This window comes from Neomonachus schauinslandi, chromosome 10 (genome assembly GCF_002201575.2).
Source record: "Neomonachus schauinslandi chromosome 10, ASM220157v2, whole genome shotgun sequence".
Taxonomy (NCBI): domain Eukaryota; kingdom Metazoa; phylum Chordata; class Mammalia; order Carnivora; family Phocidae; genus Neomonachus; species Neomonachus schauinslandi.
The window spans coordinates 127,662,803-127,689,353 of record NC_058412.1 but is presented as its reverse complement, the minus strand read 5'-3'; the positions used below and the strand labels follow the sequence as shown (position 1 = coordinate 127,689,353).

Sequence of the window (26,551 nt, the reverse complement as noted above, 5' to 3'; positions counted from 1 at the left end):
TTCATCTATATCCCAGAGTTTAGAATAGTAACTGGTACACTTCATGTCTGTTAAATGAAAAGGAAAATATTATGTATCCAGTTAAAAATCCCATCTGAATGTAAAAAAACTGGCCACAATCCCCAGAGAAAACAAAATTTCAAATAAAAAAATTTGGATCCTGTAACAGATACCGATCATACTAACATCCCAACTTTTGAAAAAAAAAAAAATCTTTCACTAATTTGAGAAAATGCCAGATTGGGCTGTCTCCCAGTTGTAGATGTCAGGACCCAAATTCCCAGATGCTCTTGCAGGTAGGATGGAGTCATGTGACTAGGCTCTCCCTACCAGACACACCTCAGAAGACTGAATCAGAAGAGCAATCGATGTAAAGCGATTCTGCTTTCTGTCCCCTGAGCAGTGGCTAAAGTTCTGAGCTTTCTGGGAGAGCAGTGAGACTATGCTAGCAGTTTCCTCTAGTGCTAGATGGGGCAGCATAGCATAGAAAGTGTTCTCAGGTCAGTTCTGTGCATGGTTTGGGGCATCACTCCTGGAATTACAGCTTTAAGGCTGTCCCCCAAATTCTCAGAAGCACCGTCTTACTTTAATAAGCCCCTTTCCCTCTTGTCATCTTCTGTTGCCTGTGCTATTGAGAACCAAGTTTGCAGGAACTACCGAAACTGTTTAACTTTAGGACGTCAGTCTTTAGAATAGGAAATAGTTCCCATGTCAGTCCCCTTTGTTTCTTGGTATGTATCAGAAGCGGCTTTTGTCCTGGTAGTAAGAAGCTGGGACGCAGGCCAGCCATCTTTACTCTCCTCTCCTGGTCTCAGTCATTTATTTCCACAACTCCTTGGGAAAAACAGTCCAAGAAACCTGCTCCATCTTTACAAAAAAGGTTGAGGCATACCCATTCAAAACATGGGTTACAATGTTTCACAGTTAAAAGGTAAGGACTATCCTAATTTTGAATGTGAGTGTTAAATAACACCATCCTTCTATGATAAAATAAGAGTCTATATCAGAGGTTGCAAACTGAGTAATCTGACCAGCAAGGGTTTTGTCTTGTCCACAAGCTGTTAAACTTAAAAAAACTGTAGCCAGAGATACAAAGATTTCACATTTACATCCGTGATTTCTAAGGATTATAGACCTGCACGCAACAATCAGCTGAGAGTGGAGGCCCTTTTGACATGGCAGGTATTCTTCAACTTGCCATGGATACCGACCAAATCTTTGCTTTTAACTCTGTATAGATTAGAAGTTACGCAGACCTGCCATTTCATGAAAATGTTAATAAGTAAACATAAAAACACCTACATTGTGTACTACTATAAAATATGGGAATAAAATAGATGAAATAAAATAGAAAAGGCAAATTGAAGGGAAGAATTGGGGAGTGGTTTGGTGGGTGTCAAGGTTCAGCCATGCAGGATGGAAGGTTCTGTGATCTGTTGCACACCATGTGCATGTGGTTGACAATACTGTATTGTACACTTGGAAGTTACTGAGAGGGGAAATTGTGTGTGTATGTGTGTGTGTGTTTTGCCACCAAACAGAATCAATGTAATTCACTGCATTAACCAAAGAGAAAAAGGCAGCCTATAATGCAGAAAAAGCACCTGATAAATTCAACAAAAACTTAGCAAACTATAAAAGGAAGGAAATTTCTTTAATATGATAAAGGGTTGTAGCTACAGTAAAGCAATAACAAGTAATATTGGCCAAATAGTCAAAAGTTTTTCACCTGAGATCGTGAAGGACATAAGAATGCTTACTATTCCACTTTAATTCAATATTGCATTTGGTGTACTTGGCCAGTAAAGCAAGAAAAAAAAAAATAACAGATTGGATTAGGAATAAAGGGCAGGGGAGAGCAGAAGGTTGGGACTTAGGCTTGAAGATTCCAAAGCAAGCCAAATCACAGTATACAGTGTGTACAATACTGTAAGAAATTTTTTCTTTAAATCAGCAATTTATAAGAGAAACTGACAGACTACAAAGGAGGTTTCCTTTATCTTACTAAATATCTCACTCTGATACTAATTCAAATACTTAATAGAATGACCCTTTCCCACATAATTAAAATAATTTACATTTTAAACATTTCTGTAGAATATATTCTATCATTTGAAACAGAAAGAAGACCCAAACAATGTCTTAGCGAACAATAAACTGACCTTAAGTGTATCATCTGTGATCAATTCAGGAAGACTAAGTTTACTACACCTTTCCAAGCATAAAAATAGATGATTTAAAGTACTTTTTGATTGGGGGAGGTGGGAAAAAAGCAGAACAGAGAAATGACCTGTCAAAACACAAAATCCTGTCACTTAACATTATAACTCACATGTTCAAGACATCTTTCAAGTGCTGAAAACACAAGACAGTTCTCAGAAACAGTATTAAAGCCCATTAATAGGGGCGCCTGGGTGGCTCAGCCGTTTAGCGACTGCCTTCGGCTCAGGTCATGATCCCAGGGTCCTGGGATCAAGCCCCACATCGGGTTCCTTGCTCGGCAGGGAAGCCTGCTTCCCCCTCTCCCACTCCCCCTGCTTGTGTTCCCTCTCTCGCTGTCTCTCTCTGTCAAAAAATAAATAAAAATCTTTAAAATATATATATAAAAAAATTAAAAAAAAAAACCATTAATAACAACAGCATCCAAGACATTACAACAAAAAAGCCCTTAATAAAAAGGAGTCCATGTATTCAGTTATTGGACAATCCCAGTCTCTTCCATGCATTCCTGGAAAAAAAATGCAAATAAATATATCTTTTGGGTAACATGGCAATCCACATCTGCCTCAGGTCAGACTCTCCCATCCACCTCAGTACTGCGGAAATGTTCCATCGATTTTGGCAGCCCAGGCCATGAGGCCCCCCACAACATCCTGAACTGTTAAAGATTCTAACTCCTGGACTGCTGTCAAGGACTGCAGGATCTTCACGGCTTTCTGGGAGTCATTGCCAAGTTTGCAAATCACGTAAACTGGGAAAGCTACCCTTTCCTGTGTGCCCTGCTTCCTTTCCCGGATTGCTTCTCTTAGGAGTTCCAGGCTCTCCGCATTCCTCCGTTCCAAATGTTGCAAAGGGATGTGTAGGGCATGAGGCAAACGACAGATGTCCACCTCCACTTGAGGCCTGACGTCCAGCAACAGGTGGAGTGAGCCTGAATCCAGAAGTCGCTTATAGTCGGTGACCGAAACTCGCTCCTCTGGGCTCAGCAACTGCAGAGAGCGGCACTTCTCAGTGGCTGAGGAGCCACAGAAGGCTTCGTAGTCCTGAAGGTCAGTCACAGTGGGCCGCTCACCGCAAGCTGCACAGTCAGGCCTGCGGCTCCGAAGCTGAATACAGCGAAACTGTCCTCTGAGGGCATCAAAGATCAACAGGCTGCGACTGTAAGACGGACCCAGACCTGCTGCGATCTTCAACACTTCCAGCGCCTGCAAGCAGCCCAGGACCCCAGTTACGACACCGAGCACCCCGCCATCCGCGCAGTTGGTCACTGTCTCCGCTGGAGGTGGTTGGGGGAATATGCAGCGATAGCAAGGCCCGCCGTCATAGTGGTACACTGTGATTTGGCCTTCAAAGCGCAGGGCGCTGGCTGACACGAGAGGCCGGCCGGCTAGCACACATGCGTCATTAACTAGGTAGCGAGTGGGCACGTTGTCAGAGCAGTCAGCCACCACGTCATAGCGGCGGATTATGTCTAGCGCCGTGGCTGGCGTAAGCGCCTGAGCATAGGGCACGCACTCCACCGCAGAATTGAGGCGGCGCAGCGCGGCGGCGGCCGAAAAGACCTTGGCTTGGCCGGCCAGCGCCTCGCCATGTAGCACCTGGCGGGCCAAATTGCTCACTTCTACTACGTCGTAGTCCACAAGGCCAAGGCGGCCTACGCCGGCCGCTGCCAGGTACTGCGCCAGTGGGCAGCCGAGCCCACCGCAGCCCACGACTAGCACGGACGCGGTGGCCAAGCGCAGCTGTCCGTGCACGCCCAGCTCAGGCAGCACTAGCTGCCGGCTGTAACGCAAAATCTCATCTCGAGACAGGGCGGCCTTCGGCGGCAGGGGCGACACCGGAACCAACCTCTCTGGCTCCTGCTCCGCCAAAAGAGCCGCCGCCAGCCTCTCCTTCAGAGAACTTAGCTCTTCCTCACGCCGGGAAACTTCAGCCTGCAAGGCGAGCACCTCCTCCCTAGAAGCCATGGCGCCCCTCTCGGAAGTTGTCTTGAAAGGCATTTCCTTTTCCGGCTTAGCGTCTCCTAGCGACTGGAATAAACTAAAAAATTTTTACGGAGCATAGGAAAAAGTGATAAGTCAACATGTACTTCCTGGAGAAACCCTCAGATTCAACTTTAAAGATTCATAGTGCCTGGATATTTCCAATGGAACCACGAAGAGAGCCTTAGGAGAACTAGAACCCAACCAAATAGCCTGTACCCCCTCTTCCTGAATTTGATACGGTCCGACCCATCCCCTTCCCGCGCGCCGCGGGACGTCATTCCGTTTCCGGCGTCTCGCGCAGTTCCACCATGGCCTCCGAGGAAGCGAGCGGTAGTCCTCGTAGGTCTCGGCGGGAGCCGGAGGGGCGCGCCCCGCGACAGGACAAGTATTCAGTGCTTTTGCCCACCTACAACGAGCGCGAGAACCTACCGCTCATCGTATGGCTGCTGGTGAAAAGCTTCTCCGAGAGGTAGCGTGCCCGGCCGCCCTCCCTGAGGAATGAGATGAGCCGGCTTCGCCGGCCTGGGTGTCGGCAGTTGGCTGCGCGAGGCGGCCCTGCGCGGCCTCCCTTCGGCTCTTGAGGGAATCCTTGGGGAGAAGGCCACCCTTGGAGAAAGCAGAGGCGGATACTTCTGGGGTTCTGTCCGTGTCTCGGGTTCATTCCTGCCCTTGGGTTTGTGAGACGTTCCCTTATTGTACACTTCCCACCACCTCCTTCCTCCCTCCCCCCCGGCTGCCCCCCCCTTTTTAAAAAGTAGGGTTGGGCATCCTTTGACTTGGAGCGAGGTTCAAAGCTTGACCTCACTCCTACTTCTGGATGGTCAGGATGCGGCAGGAGCCGGGAGTCTAAATGAGCACGCTCACTCCCGCCCCCGTGCTGAGTGCTTATGTAAGCATGAGGTTTGATCTCTGTGGGTTAGGGAGCTGCTGCTGGGCTGGGCAACTTCGTTGGTCCCTAGTGGATGTTTGATGTGGTTGTTAGAAACTAGGGCTTTTAGAGTTTGAATTTGAAAGTGTTATACAGTATTTTTTTAAATTTCGGAATCCTGGTATCAGTACGAAGTTACTTGTTTTAGGGTTATACCAATGGGATCATGTATAGATCCCTGAAGATCTTTCCAGATCAACATACACCAACTTGGAAAATTATTTTTTTTAATTCGATAATATTCCATATGACTTATAATTTAACTAACTGGGTCATCCCAGTGAACACATTATTTCTAGAGCTTTTTTTTTGTTTTTCTTTTTTGACTTTTGCTTTATAAATGAAAACAGAGACTTTGTTCACCCCATATTTTCCACCATTTAGAAAAGTGCTGGACACATAGTGAATGCTCCTTTAGAACAATGTTGCAACAAACACGTTCGTACTTTTTCTAGTGTACGGGAGATAAAGTCTTGAGGATGGAATTGCCGGGTCAACAGATGTGCTTAAGATTGACAGTTATTACCAAATTGCTCGCAAAAAAAAAAAAAAAAAAAAATGATTGTACCGCCTTAGGACTGGCATTATTCGGAGAGTGCTTGTTTCCCCACCACCCAGCCAACCCGGGCTTTAGTAAACTTACATTTTTGGAAATGCTAATTGGTGAAAAACATTGCTGTTTTGACTATAATTCTTTGAATGACATAACTATCATAATGTGCATGGCTCCTCACAGTTTTTTTTTAATTCATATCTTTTTCCTCTTTTATTTAGTTATCTTCTTATCTTGGTTTCTATAAGCACTTTCCACATGAGAGAAATTGTCATATAGTCGATCTTGTTCAGTTGGTCCTCAGAGTCTCAAATATTTCTTGCTTTAACCCGAGTGAAGGTTAAAGAAGGAAACGATTTTCTTTTCAGATGTGGTCAAATTAAAGACAGCTTAGCTGGATTCCTTTAGACTACCTTACCCTCAGGTGTTCTGGGCACGTTGAAGTGAGAGAACGTATAATTTGCTAATGAATGACTTCATTTGTTTATGAAGTATATCTCTTTCAGCGTATCAACCAGAATCAACATCTTACATATTTTGGCTTGTAAAGCAGTTGCCCAAATTAAAGCACCTCGGGGAGCTGAAGTCCTGGTATTTCCTCTTAACAGGCTGAGTTTAGCTTTCTTCCTAGTTTGCTGGGCCTGACTTTTTTAAGCCTTTAACAGTGGAATGTGTTTTCTGGTTGATTTCCTTATATTTGTTTTTACTATGGACAAAGAGGAAACAGTGTTGTGGGAGTTTTGCTGTGCTTTACTTTCTGCTTCTTAAGTTTCCAATAAAATTATTTAAAAAAATCTAAACTGAGGTGGGGGAAAACATAGTGATAACATATACAACCAAGTATTGTGTTGGCTTGTTCTTAGAATAGAAACTGTAACAAAGTTAATGGAAAACCAATAGAGAGATGTTCATTTTGAAGCACATTGAAATCTTATGTATTTCTCTGTGCTTTTTGTATGTAATAGTGTGAGGTAATGGGTACAACTATTTGAAATAGTGATGTTAAGAGAATATGTCACCATTTTAAAGAGGATTTTTTAAAGGATGAAGTGAAATCTGATTTGTTCCTTATGTTACTCAAATCTATTTGGAATTAAATTTAAAAGAATATTCACTTAGCAATTCAGTCAACTTGAGAGATCTTTTAAATGTACTTTTGAAATATTTTTTATAACCAAGATTGATATTAAGGTCCTATAATTCCATTTCCAAAGTAGGTAAGTAAAATTTTATGATATTCCTATCATATATAATATACAATTGCTATGATTTTTTATTTTTATTTTTATTTTTTTAAGATTTTATTTATTTGACAGAGACACAGCGAGAGAGGGAACACAAGCAAGGGGAGTGGGAGAGGGAGAAGCAGGCTTCCCACTGAGCAAGGAGGCCGATGCGGGGCTCGATCCCAGGACCCTGGGTTCATGACCCAAGCTGAAGGCAGACGCTTAACGACTGAACCACCCAGGCGCCCCTGCTGTGATTTTTTAAACTCGAGTATGTTTTCTGTGTGAGAGTTTTTTAACATTTCAGGACTTCATTACAGCATTTTTCAGCAACATGCTGAGTTTGGAGGTGAAGTACTAAATGACATTTATTTCATTTGGTAATTGAAGTTTTCCTTAGTGATTAATATGACAATAAATTCCCACTTATACTGATGAGGAATTAGTAATTTTAAAATTATTTTCTTATTTTGAGAATACGGTCTCCAAACAATACACACTTTCATTTTGTTTTTTATTTTAGTGGAATCGATTACGAAATTATAATCATAGATGATGGAAGCCCAGATGGAACAAGGGATGTTGCTGAACAGTTGGAGAAGATCTATGGGTCAGACAAAATTGTAAGTCATGTGAACATTTTTCTATCAAATCACTTGTGTTTGTTTAGGGAAAAGAGAAATGACAATGCTTAAATTCAGTCTATTTTCTGGAAACTGAAATGATAAAAAGCATCTTATACACTTGGGATTCAGGTGCATTTTCATTGTGCTTGAAATTATACATGACTTTGATATGTTGGATCAGTAGTAATTGTACAGCAAGGGGCACCTGGGTGGCTAAGTTGGTTAAGCATCTGCCTTTGGCTCAGGTCATGATCCCAGGGTCTTGGGATTGAGCCCCATATCGGGCTCCTTGCTCAGCAGGAAGCCTGCTTCTCCCTCTCCCTCTGCCTGCTGCTCCCCCTGCTTGTGCTCTCTGTCAAATACATAAATTAAAATCTTAAAAAAAAAAAAAAAGTAATTGTACAGCAAAATAGTTAGCCTTTAGATAAACTCTGTTTTTACAACTTACTCTGCAGGTAAGTTCTCTTGAAGGGCAAAATTAAAGCATGATACTGAATTGACAAGGAATATTACAGAACTAGATTGCAATTAGTAATGTGTGTCTTTATCTTTCTGGCTCCCTTTTTTGCAACTATAAAAGCTTGTAGCTGGGGAGGGTGATTGTTTCCATGGAAATTGGCATCTTTTTATTTTTCAGAGTACTTAGCATCTTTCTGTAAAGCAGTCTTAATGGGAGTAGATTGACTTTCCAAGTCTTAAATTTTCCCACTGTACTTTGAAGGGTGGTGTTTTTCTTCTGGAGAAACTTAGATGTAGAATTCATTTTATAATGGCTTTATAATTTTTGTTTTTGATCACTGGTTTATTTTTATAATGGTTTGTATTTGTAAATGTTTGAATATACCTGTGAGCTCAACTTTAGATAATTCTTGGGCCGAAAGCATGAAGTTAAGTCCAGATTTAATTAGAAAACACATTCTAGGCATTGGGTTTTTATAATATGTATAGACTATAGAGTTTCTCAGTCTTGGCACTGTTGACATTTGGGACCTAATAATTCTTTGTGGGGGTGGGAGGGGTGTTGCAGGGGTGGTGGCTGCATCCTGTATGTTAGAGGACATTTAGCATCATCCCTGGACTCTTACCTACTAGATGCCATGTGCAGCCCCTCTCCCCAGGGTGGCAACCAAAAATGTCTCTGGGTATCATCAAATCAACCCTTATGGGCAAAATTGTCCTCTCCTCCCAAAAGAGAACCATCAGTATAGACATAAACGAAAGAAATCTCTTGGAGAACCTTTATTGATATTTGCATTTTAAGAAAAGGTAATTAAGCATTATAAAAAACTGTCTCTGGGTACACATATTCTTGATTAATCCTGATAATGAAATAATTCCTATTCAGTTGGAGGAGATGGTGGTCAATAGGAAGAGTTTAAGGGAAACGTGATACTCTTATACACATGGTAAATCTTTGCTAGGTATTCTTGCCATATCACACATGGGCAACTCAAAGATTACACCTCCAATCCTCTGAATATCTCCTGATATACAGGAGGAGATTAAAAATTGACGGATTTTCAACCTTCTAGCAGTGACTTCTGATGATGTCGGGTTCATTTTTTTAGCCAGCAGTTCCCCAGTTTTTCTTTTAGAGGTTGTGAGCCAAGGCACTGACTCACATTTGTTATTATATAGAATACTCTGACTTACGTGTTATTTAATCTGGGAACATTCACCTGACAATATTTTGAACACTTCTGTCATAGAACTCCATTCAGCCTTGAGGTGTAATTGATTGATCGATCTTAGGCTATGTCTACTAAATTGACCTTTTCAAATTCTAAAACAACGTGGCCCTCAAAAAGTTCCATTTTTCCCATCAACCCAATAAAATTCAAAATAATGAGAAAAAAATTAATATTCACCGTTACAATTTTCCTGTATTATCTGGGAAGTCCCGTGTTCCTTCATTATTTTATGACCTTTAAATCATTTGAAGTATAAAATTGCCCTTTTCCCCCACCCCAGACAATATCAGGCCATGCCGTGGATGGCACTTACTTGCTTTTAAGTGATGTGTGTGGTTAGTTGGGAGAGAAGATGGAGACGAATTATTATTGAAGCTATTTTACAACATCTCAAAATATTCAGCATAGAGGCTTTGTTTGCTAGTCTTTAAAATTGGCTGAAATGAATGTGTCAGAAAACAAAGGAAGTTTTTTTTCTTTAAACTCTGTGAGGAAACTGAGATGAGAGTTTAAGTCACTTCCCAAGGTTACACAGCTAACAGATAGTGGAGGTGGGACGTAGAAAAATTGGAGATATGTATCCTGAACTGTTAACCATGGTTATAGGGCGGAGGGATCTGAGATTGGGCTTCAGCCTTTCCATGTTGAGTGCTTCTGTTACATTTGATGTGTGTCATCTGTTTCAACCTCCAACTTGAGATTAAAGTCACCTATGTTATTTCATAGGTTAGTATTTTTACAAATTGTTCTTTTAATAAAACGTAATGCATGTCATTACTTTTAAAACATCTAATATAACTGTAGGATTGAAAGATTTGACTACTTAAAAAATACTGTTTAGGGCGCCTGGGTGGCTCAGTTGGTTGAGCGACTGCCTTCGGCTCGGGTCATGATCCTGGAGTCCCGGGATCGAGTCCTGTGTCGGGCTCCCTGCTCAGCGGGGGGTCTGCTTCTCCCTCTGCCCTCTTCCCTCTCGTGCTCTCTGTCTCTCATTCTCTCTCTCTCAAATAAATAAATAAAATCTTAAAAAAAAAAAAAATACTGTTTATCCCTAAGTACGAAAATACTATCTCTAACAAAAAGATCAGTACGCTGGGGCTCCTTGGTTGCTCAGTCCATTAAGCATCTGCCTTCGGCTCGGGTCATAGTCTCAGGGTCCTGGTATGATAGAGCCCCACATTGGGCTCCCCACTCAGAGGGGAGTCTGCTTCTCTCTCTCCCTCTGCTCCTTCCCGCGCCCCCCCCCGCTTGTGTTTTCTCTCGCGCTCTCTCTCAAATAAATAAATAAATAAAATCTTGAAAAAAAAACATAATTCATAAGAACTGTAAATGGCCAAAAATGAAAAAAATAAAATAAAATGAAAAAATGTGAGCCTCACTGATAAGGAATTTCAATATAGGAGGAGAGTACAATTAGCCTTTCTTAGCTGAAGACTTATTTTTATCTTCATTCTTCTTTCAACTTGTTGGATTTGAGAGTATGATAAAAACAGGTCCACTTAAATATTATGGATCCTAGGCTTCCTAAAATGTCATCAAGATTTTCTGTGACAAAAAATTTTTTATAAAATAAGTTTTTTGTCAAAACAGATTATAACATTACAGGAAGTAGCTCATAAACAGTGCTGTAAGTGTTCTTCAGAGTGCGTTCGCGCACACTTTGTGTGAGTTCCCACCGGCTCTCCTGTTGGCTGTGAGACGAGCTCTGTCGTGCCCCTCACTGCTTTCTGCCATCCTTACTGACGTGAGGCCTCAAAAACGGGAGGGGGTGGAACTAAGGATTTGAAAGTAAAACAGTGCAACAATGGGTACTTTTTATTGCATAAGAAATTTAAAACTACATTCTTGTTAGAAAATGAAAAAGTTGCTGATAAAACTGAATTTGCCTTTGATGAGCATTTCGTGGTCCACCTCCTAATCTCTTCTCCAGGGGACACCCCAGTCAGCAGCTTGGTGTGGGTTGCCTCAGACCTTTGTGCATGTATGTGTACGTGTCTACATTTGTTAGAACTAGGCAATGTGGTGTTTTTTTGTTTTTAAACATAAATGTAATCTTTCTGTATCATTCTGTTGATTTTTAACTGTAGCTGAGAGATCTTTTACCACTAAATTATCTCATTCTTTTAACTGTTCCATAGTACTCTATCATGCAGCATGGTTTATGTTTTATAAAAACTTGAGAAAAAAATATTTTTCCAACTGAAACAGGTTTATAGAAAATCTAAGGTGAACTTTAGGGTGCCTGGGTGGCTCAGATGGTTAAGTGTCTGCCTGCAGCTCAGGTCATGATCTCAGGGTCCTGGGATCGAGTCCCGCATCGGGTTCTCTGCTCAGTGCAGAGCCTGCTTCTCCCTCTCCCTCTGCCACTCCCTCTGCTTGTGCTCTTCTGTCTATCTCTCTGTCAAATAAATAAATAAAATCTTTAAAAAAAAGAAAATCTAAGGTGAACTTTAAAGGATTTGTTTTTTCAGGGCAGATACCAGGTCAGTATTTTGCCAGTAATCATCAGTCACAAAAATAAAACCTGATATATCTTGTTTGATTTTGTTCAGTGAATTAAAATTACTATAGATGATTGTCTAGTTCTTTTCTATATAAGAGCTCATTGAGCAGGAATGTATTTTATCTTTGTTCCTCCCCAAGACCTACAGCAGTTTGCATGAAGTTTAAAAAAAAAAGTCTATCCTGGTTGAATTGAACTGAAAATACTTTGTTTAGAGAGATTTGCAGCCTGAGGTGGCCTGCCTATACACTGGCAAATGCAGAAGGGGATAAGATGGGCTCAGTAGTGAGTCTGTTTGAGCCCCATACCTCAGAAACTTAGAGTCCAAATCCTGGCATTCTACTTTTTCAGAAATTTCCAGACAAAAGAAAAAAGCTAAACAAGAAGTCAAGGTTTATATAAAAAAAAAAAAAAAAAAAAAAAAAGGTAGAAAAACTAAGTGATTGACAAAAAGTAAGAAAAGAAAAAAAAAATTTAATTTTCTTGTTAGGCATATAACCCGAAAGTCATGTCATTGGGCCAGTAGAGAATGTAATGAGGTCTTCCAAGAATAAAGTCAGGATATGTTGATGGAGTGATGTCAGCATTTAAAATCAACCAAGGAATCCAGAGAAAAAAGTGTGCATACCCTTTCAGCCAGTGATTCCACTTTTGGGATGCTAATTACAGAAATGACAGGACCCCTACAAAAGGATATATGTACAGGTATCTTTATTGTAGCAATATTTGTAATGGCAAATACCTGGAACCAACCTGAATGCCTTAACTAATGAATGACCATATATTGTCTGACTTGTAACTGTAACCTGTATTATTTTTGTAACTGAAAAAAATAAAGGGGGGAAATCAAGAACATAAATAAATAAATAAATAAATAAAATCACAAAAGAGATTGAGAAAACAGACGTGGCTATCAAATACTCAAAGAAGGTATAAGATAAGTGAGTTAAATCCTTGATTTTCTTAGGAGAAGGAATCAACAGATACTGTTCAAAACGGTAAATCAAGTAATAGAGGTAACATTGTTTCCATGCTGTTTTCTGGTGGATAGCACCAGAAAAAAATGTTTAAAATTTGACCTGCAGGGTTGGGGTAAAAGAATGTTGTTTTTCCAAGCTGTTAAACCATTTGATTTGTTACTAAACACTTTTTTACTTTGGCAAAAAATGTTAAACATACTCTGCTGTAAGTTCTAATAAATGCAGCTATATTTCGGTTAAAAGGAGTAGACAGCTATGAAAAATTTTTTATTAGTGAGATTATTTTTAGTATTTGTGTTAAAATGCTTTTCTTATTCTTGCAGCTTCTGAGACCACGGGAGAAAAAGTTAGGCCTAGGTAAGTAGAACCTCTCACCCCTCATACTTGCTTCTTGCCTTGGTAAGATTATCCAGTGTGTATTTTCCTAATTTGGAACAGGGCCAAAATACAGTGACCTCCTGTGATGGTTTTTAATGATTTTAATGACATGTATATGGTTTAACCTGAGTTGCCTGTATCAGTCAAGGTCCACTTGGGAAAACAGAAACCACTGTCAGTCTTTCAATGTAGGGAATTTAATACAAAGAATCTGGTTACACGGGTGAAGGAATGCTGAGAAGCCAAATGGAATGGAACAGTGAGGCTACTCAAATTAGTAATAGCTAGAGGTTGCTACCACCCCTAGAATGGAGCAACAATAGGAGGAGATGGTGTTTTTGGAGCCCAGGAACCCAGGCTATTTAGAAGGGGCTAGAATGATGGAGTGGGGGATACCTGGCAGGAGCTAGAGCTGTCGAGGATACCCAGTCAGTGCTGGGAGGCAGAGTAAGAGGGGGGACACACTTATACTTTTCCTTTTCCTCTCCTGGAAACTATCCCTCCTGCCTCCCAAAGCCATCTGACAACCAGTTGAGGAGAACCCCTAGGAACTGTAGTTCCATGCAATGTAGAACAGAGTAGGGCAGGGCCAGAGAAGGGATCTGAGGGCAAGTGTTTTTGGAAAACCAGCACGCTGCGTTAGCTGTAACTCTTTGAACATTTCTTTATAAGTAATGGCAAAATGTAAAAAGTTATTCTTTATTTTTAAAAAAGAAAACTTTTCGGGCGCCTGGGTGGCTCAGTTGGTTAAGCGACTGCCTTCGGCTCAGGTCATGATCCTGGAGTCCCGGGATCGAGTCCCGCATCGGGCTCCCTGCTCGGCAGGGAGTCTGCTTCTCCCTTTGACCCTCCTCCCTCTCATGCTCTCTGTCTCTCATTCTCTCTGTCTCAAATAAATAAAAAAAAAAAAAAGAAAAAAAGAAAACTTTTCTAGCTTTTAAACATAGGGGGTTATAGAAAATCTCAGATGAACTCAGGCATTCTGAGATGAGTATCTCAGTGCCTTTATTTCTGATGCTGGTTACAGTTGCTTATGAAAAATTGAGCCAGCATGGAGGAAACACGGTTCTTAAAAATTGAATATTTGCTGTCTTGAAGATCATCAGTTCTTGGGCATCATGAAGTGTTCTGAATATCTGAACCCAGAAGTTCTTTGGGATTGAAATAATCTGGAAACTGCCATGAAAGCAACCAGGAATTCCTGACCAGTCAGTGGAAATCCAAAAAGCTGTGATCCTCACTTTTTAGCAAAAGAAGTTAGAATGTTCAGCCTTGCTAATAAGACTGTGAGGTTTGGAACTAGGGAACTTTTAGGCATGAAAGTGGCTAAGTAATTGCTGGCTGTGCCTTTGACCCCAAATACCAGACCCATCTAGTGTACTAGGCTTACAGTGTTGACTACACTCAGGGGATAGCTTTTGTGGAAATGGGCTAGGAGTGAAGGGAAGAACAGAAGCAGGGAAACACTTTTAGGTAGAGAGCTGAGTATCAGAAGGTGGTGCCTGGGACTAAGGTGAAGTTGCAGATGAAATAATGGAATGGAGAGATGTTTTTGATAATAAATAGAATTTAATTATAGGTTAGTATCACCTTTAAGGGACTGATGTATGCTTTTCGGATGCTTAATTTCTTCCCTGTTCGTGTGTATATTTAAGCATTTCTGATGGCTTTCTTTAATGGATATATTTTCATTGTTAGGAACTGCATATATTCACGGAATGAAACATGCCACAGGAAACTACATAATTATTATGGATGCTGATCTCTCACATCATGTAAGTGGTATCATTCTTTATTAGCTATTCATGATAGTCTAAGCCTATTTTACTGACTTAATGTTTATTTTTTCTAAATTTCAGCCAAAATTTATTCCTGAATTCATTAGGTAGGTATTTTTAATATTTGAAAGAATTATTCAAATCATTTGTCCTACGTTAATTTTGGACTTATTTTAATTAAAAATGCACATGCTATTTTAAGTTTGTTGTCAGAAATGAAACCAACATATAGATCTGAGGCTCGTGACTATAGATATGTGGCTAAATGATATATTTTAGGGACTAATCAACAGATAATTACTCCTTTATTATCTAAATTCTCCCAGACTACAGGAAAAGATGGAAGATGACTTCCCTGTTAAATGGAATTAAGCTCTACATCATAAGGGTAAAACAGCATGAACAAATAGGGTTTATTCCAAGAATGCCAGAATGGTTCATCATCAGGAATTCATCCACATAATTTATCACATTAGCAAAGAAAGCAGCATCATTAAGTCTGTAGATGCTAAAAGGCATTTGATAAACTGTACTAGCCACTTCTAATAAAACTTGGAAGTGGAAATAAAAGGAAACCACTTGAACTTGATAAAGACAACCCAGTCCTAACACACACATCTTACTAAATGGTGAAATGTTGAATCATTAATAAACGCATCAAGGTAGGAATACTAGCTGTCATTATATGTGGACATTTTAAGTGATGTAAGAACAAGAATTTAGTATGAATATTGAGTAAGAATACAAAATGGTATTTATTTGCAGGCAATATACTTGTATTTTTAGAGAATCCAAGACAACATGAAACCTCTCAGGATAAGAATTTGGAAACTGTTAATGTAAGCTAAATATACTAAAACAAAATTAAGTAATGTTACTCTCCTGTTTCAATCACTTCAGCGAGTTCTCATTAACAGGTGGGAAGAAACTCTTTTCCTTGCCCCTCAAACCGCTATGTGATCTGGCCCCTGCCTCCCTTTCTGAGCTCATCTTGTGCCTCTCCCCTCCATTCCCTCTGCTGCAGGCATACTCCTTCCATTTCTGTGTCACACGGAGCGCTGTGTTCTTTGCCTAAAATGCTCTTTTCCTGCTCCTTAATAGCCAGCTACTTCTCATCCTTTGATCTCTGCATAAAGTCACCTCAAGAGATACCTTCTCTGCTTGTATATCTAATTCCCAAGAGCCCTTTGACCTGAGAAGGAAATGGGACCAGGGGAATAGAAAATGGGTGAAAGATACAGACAGGCCATATGTAGAAGAAAGACCAATGGCTAATAAGCCCGAGGGAAGACACCCTGGGGGATGTCAGGGAAACACGAAGTGAAATAACTGTAGCAGTATTTTATTACCCATTAGTTTGTCATAATTACAAACTTACAGAGCAATACATTTAGCACCGATAAGATGGCGGGAAATGGACACACACAATCTAGCCGGAGGAAGTGTGAGTTGCTACAACCTTTTTGGAAAGTAATTTCTGGTGATAACCTGTTCAAAATACTTGTAAGCTTTGTTTTAGCAATTCTCTTATGTTCCACTCTGGGTTGTCTAAGCACCAGGATGTAAGTTTATAAGAACGTTGCCACACTATTCATTGTGGTTGTGTTGTTGGGGGTGGGGAGACCCACCATGAAAACAACCATGCAGGTATACAAGTCCATTGTTCCATGGGATATTTTTGCAGCTATTAGAAAGAATGGGGAAATTCTCTGTTGACCTCCAGGGATGTTCATGATTCCATTATGTATATTGTTAACTGACAAAAGGCAAGGTGCAGAATACACTTTTTTGGGTTCCAATTTTGTTAAAGCAACCAGAATCCCTGGGGTTATGTCTTTATTTTTGGGCAAAGAGAAAGGTCTGGAGGGTTACCAGGCTGTTTTAGCACTGTTTACTTATTAGTAGGGCCAAGAACAGAATGGAGGGGAATTACATTTTAGGGCGGTTTCACATGGTGCAATCAGCAAGTACTACTATTTTTTAGTTTAGAAATTAATGAAGGAAAAATATCAGGTTTGAAAATCTTATGTTGAAAGATTTCTGAGTGGTATCGTTCATTTGTTTTCTTGGCGTAGTTTTTCCTATGCAAATCTTAAAAGTTCTTTTTGTGTAGCTCATGAAAGTAACTTTTGAAAGCTCAATAGCTTTTTCTAATTGACAGCTAATTTATTTTTTTCTGCAGGAAGCAGAAGGAGGGTAATTTTGACATTGTCTCTGGAACTCGTTACAAAGGAAATGGAGGTGTATATGGCTGGGATTTGAAAAGAAAAATAATCAGGTATATACATGTGCTGCAATTTGTCTAGTTTTTATTGTAACTATTGGGAATATGTTTATGATGGGTATTTGGATTACATTATCATGCTGCCTTGGGATTTCTGGGATTAGATTGTTAACTTCCAATATGTACTCACAGATAGCTCCTTAGTACAATTTTTCCTATGATTAAAGTATTTTATTTTGGATATTTTTCACTAAGGAAAAATCAGCATAAACCTTTGTTAGAAATGGTCTAATTCAGCAAAATTTATTCTACTGTACCTTCAGCTTTAAATGAACTATTCATGTATATTTTGGGACTGAGTAGTACACACACACACACACACACACACACACACACACACCCATAATCAAGGGATGGGGAAGGAGAATCCACTTCTTGATGGGAAGACCCACAAAGAATTTCTAACCATATTTAATCTATAGCTAACCTTTTTGTGGTTGTTGAGATGATGAGATCTTTAAGGGATCTATGTAGCTTACTACTTAATATGTGACAGCATACCTTTATACATATATTCTTAATAATAATAGTGTTTTTTATTACCCTTTTCATTCCTATTGAAGATTCTGTTAAGTTAATCACAGTTCTGCCTCTTAACTGTGGAACCTTGGGCAAGTCATTTAAGACCTGTAAGAGCCTCAATCTTCAGTGAAATGAAGGGGTTGGATAAAACAGTGGTTTTTAATCCTGCTGAATATTGGAATCATGTAAAGAGAAAATCATACATTACTGTTCCCTATCGTTTTCCCTTTCTTTGTGTGTGTGCGCACACACTGTAGACCATGCGAATGGATCTCCACGGGTGGGGCAAAACCATCAGTATTTTTCACAGGCTCTCCAAATGATTCTGTTGTGCAGCCAGTGTTGAGAACAAGTGAATGATCTCTCAGGCCCTCTGAATTTGGTCATCACAGCTCTTATTTTAAAACTAGGGAGTCCCAATCAGAGACCTTTTACAACTTTTAGTTGGATCATTAAGTTGTATTGAGTTGTGTGTGTCATTAGTTGTTAATGTCTGCACTGATTTATAGTATATACTCCTGAGAAAGATAATGTAATCACTTGCCCACGGACTCATTTGTATGAACTAGAATTTCAGTCCAAGGCCATCTGCCTCTTGCAGCATTTTAATTTAAAAACCCCAATTTAGGGTGCCTGGGTGGCTCAGTTGGTTAGGCTACTGCCTTCGGCTCAGGTCATGATCCCGGAGTCCCAGGATCGAGTCCTGCATCGGGCTCCCTGCTCGGCAGGGAGTCTGCTTCTCCCTCTGACCCTCCCCCTTCTCATGTGCTCGCTCGCTCTCATTCTCTCTCTCTCAAATAAATAAAATCTTTAAAAAAAATAAAAACCCCAATTTAGAAATATATTTACTTGATTAGAGATACAAATATATATGTACACATACACGTATATGCATATACACTCACTTTCCTTTGATTAAACCCATTTTGAGAGGTAAACTATGTCCTAGAATTATTTTGTTATTGGAAGCAATTTGAAAGGGAAAATGTTTTTGTTAGCTATTATCCCAGCTATATCCCTAACCATGTTATTTGTATAAAAATAATCTTCCCTAGGGAGGGCCTTGGTAGTTACCTTGGTTTAGGAGAGAAACTGTTCTTTCCAGTCTGCCCCAGAAAACTTTTTTTTCTAAATCGGAGCTCACTAAAATAGCTGCAATACAAAAGTCACTTTTTCCAAGGGCACTTCAGATCTTTTTGAAATGTTTATCATAGCTATTAGTAATAGCTTGAAATTGATACTTAGTTGTGTTTGAAGCACATACCCTGTCATTGTTACGGACTGGATGTCTCTGCTAAAATTTATGTGTTAAAATACCTTACCCTCAAAGTGTTGGTATTTGGAGGTGGGGCCTTTGGGAGGTAATTAAATTCAGTGACCATGGGGCACTTATGGTGGGATTAGTGCCCTTTCCAGAAGAGACCAGAGAGCTTGGCTTCTGTTGCCCTCCTCCCCTGTGAGAGCACACAGCAGGAAGGCAGCCCTCTGTAAGCCAAGAAGAGGGTTCTCACCAGGAACCAAGTCTGCTGTACCTTGATCTTGGACTTCCCAGCCTTCAGAACTGGGAGAAATAAGTATCTGTCGTTTAAGCCACATAGTCTCTGGTATTTTATTATAGCGGCCCAAGTAGACTGAAACAGTTTTGGAATGAACCTTTGTTCAATTTCCAGAGATTGCCAAAAACCAAAACCCTTGCCCACTTGCATACGTTCTTTTTTTAAAAAGTGCCATTTTTATGTAGACTGATCTGTTGCTAATTGAAACCTGTGATCCCTTGTACTTATTAGAATCTGAAAAGGAAACTCCAAATCCCTGATCCCTTTTGCTGTCTGAGAGATGTTCATAATTCTAAATGAGGACTGGTGGCAAATACGCAAGTTGAATTAAAAATCTGTTAACATTTCTTACCTAAAAAGCTTAGAAGAATGATTGTTTTATAGGTCCCCTCTAAATGTCACATTCGAAGAATAAAAGACCCCATCTTTACTGACTAAAATTTCTGTAAAATTGACATTTTTGTGAAATAGTGTTGCATTTATGAAATTAGTGTAACAGTTTTAGCACTCTGGGATGTGTTTCTCTTGTTTAGAAAATGTATTATATAAAGAAAATCTAATTGTTTTATTTAAACAGCCGCGGGGCCAATTTTATAACTCAGATTTTGCTCAGACCAGGAGCATCTGATTTAACAGGAAGTTTCAGGTACAGTAAAAACTGTAATTTTACATTTTCTATTATTTACAACTTCTTGCCTAAATTTCTTGGTATACAGTGGCTTATTTTTAAGAAATGCTTTTCAGTTCTACCACTTTTTTGTTCCGGAACACACAAAGACAGACTGAAGTTCCTTAGAAGTTGCTAATGAGGCTTGAGCATCTTCTTAAGGAAAAATGTACTTTCTAAAGAGCATCAAAGGTAGGGCTTAGGTTAGTTTGCTTGTTAACATTCACATTGGTGCTCAGCCCCAAGTGGGGGCTTCAGGGGCCAAGGTGGCTGCTCACTTCTTATTCAGAACATTGCTATCACTGGTGATAGGCTCCAAAGAACAGCACCTCTTCCAGCAATTTCCTGCAATTCATATGAATATTTATAGCACTGTCCACAGAAGAGCTTAAAATAGTTAATGTTTAGGTTGTTTTCAGTTGCTTTGCTCTCCATGTTTTTAATTTAAAAAAAAATTCTTGTTTAATTGGAACAAAGCCTCCTTCAGGTTGGGGGAAGGGTAATTTTTGTTTGTTTGGGGGGGGTGGGTTATTTTTAATTTTAGACTTGGCCATAGGAGATGAACTGTTTTGTATGACCATGCCAAATGACTAAAGACTGCCACATTTTTTTAAATCTCTGAAACTATAAGATGGCCTGTTCATCTACTTTAAGGTCCAAACTTCATGCATTAGTTGGTAATTTACTTTAGTTGGTATTTGCTTTTTTCCATTAAATAATGTTAATTCTTTGGTCTTTTGTTAGAATTGACATACAAGGTTAAGACAGGAACCTCGGCATTGCAGGATTGAGGCAGTCCTGGTAGGATAAAGTAAGAGAGAGGAACTGGGAAGTCACTTTCTTCAGGAGCTCCCTGTTAAGTCCCCTAAAGGGACTTCGTTTATCTCAGGAAATTTATTTAGTACATCTTGGGAAATAGAAACTGCTCAGACATTTATGAGGAAACACCTGTTAATTACTGGGTTCGCTCTTGTCATCTACTTTATATTGTTGATTATTCATCATCTATCAACTCTATTGTTGCAGTATTTGGAATGGTTTCTCTTCGTTCAACTTTAAAAATAAATTTTAAGAAAATTTAAAAACTTAAAACAGTGGGTGGTTCTACTTCAAATGATTCACTTTACCCTATTACAATTTCTGGTAGTATAGTAGGAAAATAATTCTCTAAAAGATACTAAGAATTCATTTTCAAAATTACTCTAAATTATTTACCAAATATTTCATGACCATTCCAGTTCAGGACAAATGTATCATAATCATAAGCTGTGACAGTTTTTCTGCATGCAAATGTCTAGTGAAAGTTTTAGGTTTTATAAATACCAGTGAACTTTCAAAAAGTTAGGATACATATAGGCATATAGGCAAGTGTATTTACCTAGGTGTTCATATATATTTTAATTTCTCACAGGTTATACCGAAAAGAAGTTCTACAGAAATTAATAGAAAAATGTGTTTCTAAAGGCTATGTGTTCCAGATGGAGATGATTGTTCGGGCAAGACAGCTGAAGTATACTATTGGCGAGGTAGGCAAACTGATGGTAAATAGAATGTTGTATTCCTCATAAAGAAACAGTAGGTTTAGACTTTTTATAATAGAAAATTTAACTTGCACAACTACTAAATAAATGTGGGAGGTTTCTAGTTAGAATGTCCACACACTAAAGGGTGAAAATTCACTTTCAAATTAACTGCATTTGACCTACCAGGATTTAAAACATTAATAGAAGGCAGCATTCCCTTTTTTTTTTTTTTAAGATTTTTATTTATTTATTAGAATGGGAGGGGGGAGGGTCAGAGGGAGAAGCAGACTCCCACCGAGCAGGGACCCCGATGCGGGACTCATTCCTGGGACTCCAGGATCGTGACCTGAGCCAAAGGCAGTCACTTAACTGAGCCACCCAGGCGCCCCGCAGTATTCCCTTTTAAAGAATTAAAATTACTGGTACCTTCTGCATCTTGCCCTTTCCTCTGACCACTCAGCACTGTGGGATGAGTGTGTTTGCTCCGTTTTCTCTTGCCATAACCTAGAGCCACTCTAATGATGAATCCATTTGCCATTTTCTATGAGTAAATGAAGAAGACAGGAGTTATGGGGGCGGGAGGTGGTCAGTAATATTTACAGCTAGCTATTGAGCTCTTAGGAAGGGCTCTCTTCCTCTAACACTAATGTTCTTACTTATAACAAGAAAGTAACTAGAATGCCATGTCTCCTGTGGAAGTGTCAAGATTTTTAACTTAACACTAAAACATAGTAACAGATAAATTTTTTTTTTTTTTTTAAAGATTTTATTTATTTGAGAGCGAGAATGAGAGACAGCATGAGAGGGAGGAGGGTCAGAGGGAGAAGCAGACTCCCTGCCGAGCAGGGAGCCCGATGCGGGACTCGATCCCGGGACTCCAGGATCATGACCTGAGCCGAAGGCAGTCGCTTAACCAACTGAGCCACCCAGGCACCCAGTAACAGATAAATTTAATGGACTACTGAAAAAATTCAGTGAAAGGACATTTTACTTTGGAGTATAATTTTTTTTCTTGAAATACAGGTTGAAACTTTGGTCAACAGCTTAATATTCAGGGTCATTGCTTTTCAAATGGTTGTAGATTTGGTTCATATGGCCTGCACTTAGGTAGTGAAATGTTTAATTTTAAAGATTTGGAGGTACAGTTGCTGTAAGAATCACATAACTTCTGAACTTACTTGAAGGACTATCATAATACAAATCTTGTTTGTACTGTATTGCTGTATGCTTCCTTTCTAATATTTTTTGAAGACTGACTTAATGTATATTTTTTTAACCAGGTTCCAATATCATTTGTGGATCGTGTTTATGGTGAATCCAAGTTGGGAGGAAATGAAATAGTCTCTTTCTTGAAAGGATTATTGACTCTCTTTGCTACTACATAAAAGAAAGTTGTTCATTATACTTATGTTGATTTCATTTAAACATAAAAGAAGCCTGGTTGCTGATTTTTATAAAATGTACTCTTAGAGCATAAATCATAAGGTAAGGTAAATTTCATACAAAACTTTTTTCTGAGGAAACTCTTATTTTATATGTCAAATTAAATTAGAAAAATGAGCAGTGTTCTCAATTTCCATTTGATTTTGCTGTATTAAGACTTGTAAATAAATGTATTTGGGTTTTTTTTCCAGAAAATATTGCTGCTTTCATTAGAGTATATGAGTGCAGAATTTCTTACGTGGGAAAGATTTTGAAGTATATAAAGAACTGGATTCATAGCTCTTTGTAATAGATGTCATAAGTAAGAAAAATGTTAATTATATTCATGAAATATATATGCCTGTTTGTGTATGAATGAATAAGTAGACACCTCTGCCCCTTCTTTAAAAATGTATCTCAAATTTCTTAAACTAGATAAAACAGTATGTTTAGGTCACGAATTTAGAGTTGGGCTGTTTGTAGCTCTTGAATTGATGAAGCATTTCATCTGTCAAAGCAAGTCTATTTAAAATACATACTGTGAATTGGAAACTTGACATCCATTGATTGCATAGCTACTTTTTTTTCTATCCTGAGCAATAACTTCTATCAGTAAGAAAAAATACTGAGGACATTAAGGCATCAGTATTTTGATGACTTCAAGACTTAGCTGCTATAGTAAGTTTTAAACATCTTATTACTAAGCTGTAAGTGTTCCGCCAGTTAAAATGCACATTAAAGCCAGCACAAATGTTCTGTTTACCTACCTTCTCTAACCTAAGTGTTTCAAAAAAAGATAAATTTCTAACTGTAGCATAGCTTATGAAACATGGTATCTTTTAAATTTGGGGGAAGGCGTACTTTGAGCAAATAAGCTTAAGATCAAGTTGACTGTCCTTTGCAAGTAAAAGGAAGAGACATCTCTAAGTTATTTAATAAGCATATTTATTGAACAGTATTCCTAATTACATTTTCCTGGCTTAATTTGGCTGCTAAAGAAATTTAAAATCTGATTTTTCCATTGCATTTCTGACAGATCCTACCAGAAATAAATACCAGACTATAAAACCTTTGGTGTCATTTTGAACATTACCTACTGCCATAGTTGAATCCATAGGACACATTCCAGTAAGGGCCTCTACTATTTTGTTTCCCTTTTACACAGAGCTGTGTAGCCAGCCAGCACACCAGGGACCCACCTTCTTGAGGGAAATGACTTCTTTCATCATTAATAATAACTAGAAAATTCATCACTGTCTAATATAGAATTACCTAATGTAATAGAAATACAATACTCTTTTTTTGTTGTTGAGTGTTTAGATTCCTTTCTTCTTCATCTAAACCCAAAGTTTTTATTGTCAAGTATGTGGAGCAGAGATTAAGTAACTACCTCAGAGAACTAAGTATTGCCTTCTCAGACCTCACTAGAGTAGATAGCAATCTTTTGCCTTTTTAATCTTTTTGGTTCTTAATCCCATAGTCACAACACTGTCACTACTGGAATTGATAGTAAAGAAAGTATTTGAGCAGTGAACACTTTCATCATGTAGAAGTTATTTAGAAAAGAATCTGGACTATTTAGATGCATTTTTGTAGTAAATCTGATGATTTAAGCACTAAAATCTTCTTAAACATTTACATGTGAACCTATCATCTCCTTTTACTTTGTAAATTAGGCCAAGTATGAAATCCAGATGTCTTCCCTTTGTATTTATTTGTATTATCACTGTATGGAAATCCTAAGTATATCTAAGGAAAACTAGACTTGTGATAAAATTATATTGCTTATTTTATAGTAGCTTGCCTGTCTTCTGTAACATGTAATTAGATTCTTCATCTTTCTCTAAATCAGATGCTTGGGTGCCACTCCCTCCCCCCCCCCCGCCCGCTTTTTTTTTTTTTTAACTTTTCCAGTTCTTGTTTCCCCTTGAAATAGTGATTTGTCTTGTAAAGAAATATTTTGTCATAATTTCAGAAATTAATGAAATTCTGTGTTGGATGAAATGGCTTGTTTAAACCTGCTAACTGAAGTCTTCACTGAGCTATATGTAACCACAATTAGTACTATTTTCAATTAAGTCAGAATCTTTTGGGATGTTAAGTATGGTTTGAAACTATTTTAACTTGAAATTTAGAGAAACAGCCAAAGATCAGTGCATTTACAGAGCACACCTTAACAGGCTTGGTTAATCCTTCATGATGGTGTTCATTACTCTTCAGTATGTTTAGCCTATGACATACTCTCAAATGCACTCTACTCCAAAAGGTGGGTTCAAATGTTGAGATAATGTGTTGGTTGGGATTGACCTAAATTTGCAACTGTCCATGTGCTATCTTGTGCTATCCAGATTGTGGTAACACTAAAAGTGTCCCTGGGACCACAGTTGAAGTGTAGTTTTTGAGCATCTTGTGGAGGCCCATCAGCAACATCATTTCTCATGTTTAGGCTTCACCAGTCCGGTGGCCCCCAAACGCTAGGGTTCCCATTTGTTTTCTTCAGGCCAAAGAGAAGAGCCCATCACGAACTTGGAAGAATGTCAGCCCCTGTCCACTAAGTAACCCACCCCACCGGGAAGGAACCAGGGCTCCATGGGCTTGTGGCTCATCTCCAGTCGGTGTGTGAAGCACGAGGCCCTCACACCTCATATAAGACAGGAGGCATCACGCACGACCGGCCAGGTGTCCTTGCCCTTCCCGCTGCTGCCCGGCCCGTGAGAGCGCAGGCCTCCCAGCACGTGGAGCCGCTGGGCTGCCCGCACGCCCCCTCCCGCCAGATGTAGTCCAGGCCCAGCTGGGCCCGCGCAGGGATCCCCAGCACGGCCACCTGACTGAGTGCAGGGCGTGCTGCGGCCCGCTGCTGGTGCCTCCGCCGCCGGCGCTGCGGCCAGAGGAAGGCGCCCGCCGTGCACACGGGCCCTGGAGGCGCACTGCGGCCATTATCCGCGGCGCCTCCTAGTGGGTCAATGGCAAATCCTCTTGGTTCTCGCGAGAGCTCCCCCTCAGTGGGGATTATATAATTTCCCTTAGGTGGGGGTGCTGGTGCTACTCTCCCTCCAAAAAAGTTAGGTGCAAGCACAGGTGGGAGTGAGAGAGTTGTCCTTGGGGGACATGGGGGTAAGGGGTACTGTCCCCCACTACCCCCCCTACTTAGCTGGACAATGAGTCCTCTTATGCTAATGAGGTATTTACGTCATTTCCGCTCTTTCTCGGCCGCCATTTTGGCTAGGGCAGGTTCGGGGACTCGCTCCGAGGCGCTTGTATTGTCTGCTGAGGGGAGACGCGGGATCAGCCCCCTCCCCCGCCCGTTGCCGCCGCCGCCTCCGCCGGCCCGGTCTCCCCTCCGCTGCCTGCCGGGATCCATGAGCTGAACTCCCGCCCCCCCCCGGCCGCCGCCATCTTGTGCCCCCTCCCCCTCCCGCGGGCAGCGCTAAGGGGGATTTTGGCGTCTCCTCAGACACAGCTCCCTCTCTCGGTCCCCGCTGCTGAGGAGCGAGAGGAGCGCGGCCGCCGCCGCCCGCCTGCCCGCGCCGGTGAAGCCGCCTCTCCCACACCCTCCGTCTCCTCCCTCCGCCCCTCCTTTGTCTGCACCGCTCGACGACGCTGCCGCCGCCGCCCGCGCGGGGACTGGAGGGAGCCGCTCGCGCCGCCGCCGCCGCCCGCCGCTCTGCTGCGCCCGCCGCGCCCCCCGGCAGCAGCCGCGGCCGCGGCG

The 26,551-nt window shown here is 40.3% G+C and overlaps 2 protein-coding genes across 3 annotated transcripts; one reads left to right on the top strand and one right to left on the bottom strand.

Moving 5' to 3' along the window:
• Positions 1–2,588: 2,588 nt before the first annotated feature.
• MOCS3 (molybdenum cofactor synthesis 3) lies at positions 2,589–4,332 on the bottom strand. Its single transcript, XM_021685912.1, has one exon. It carries the CDS (start codon positions 4,218–4,220, stop codon positions 2,811–2,813), a length of 1,410 nt encoding a protein of 469 aa, XP_021541587.1. The 5' UTR covers positions 4,221–4,332; the 3' UTR covers positions 2,589–2,810.
• Positions 4,333–4,498: 166 nt separating this feature from the next.
• On the top strand, positions 4,499–24,677 carry DPM1 (dolichyl-phosphate mannosyltransferase subunit 1, catalytic). Of its 2 annotated transcripts, XM_021685913.2 has the most exons (9): positions 4,499–4,674; positions 7,436–7,535; positions 13,036–13,069; positions 14,789–14,865; positions 14,950–14,975; positions 17,051–17,146; positions 19,808–19,876; positions 21,309–21,423; positions 22,701–24,676. In XM_021685913.2, the coding sequence occupies exons 1-9, from the start codon at positions 4,514–4,516 to the stop codon at positions 22,803–22,805; spliced, it is 783 nt and encodes a 260-aa protein (XP_021541588.1). In that variant the 5' UTR covers positions 4,499–4,513; the 3' UTR covers positions 22,806–24,676. The 2 variants fall into 2 exon arrangements, with proteins under 2 accessions (XP_021541588.1, XP_044774949.1); XM_044919014.1 differs by lacking the exon at positions 19,808–19,876 and having other exon boundaries at positions 22,701–24,677.
• The last annotated feature ends 1,874 nt before the right edge of the window (positions 24,678–26,551 follow it).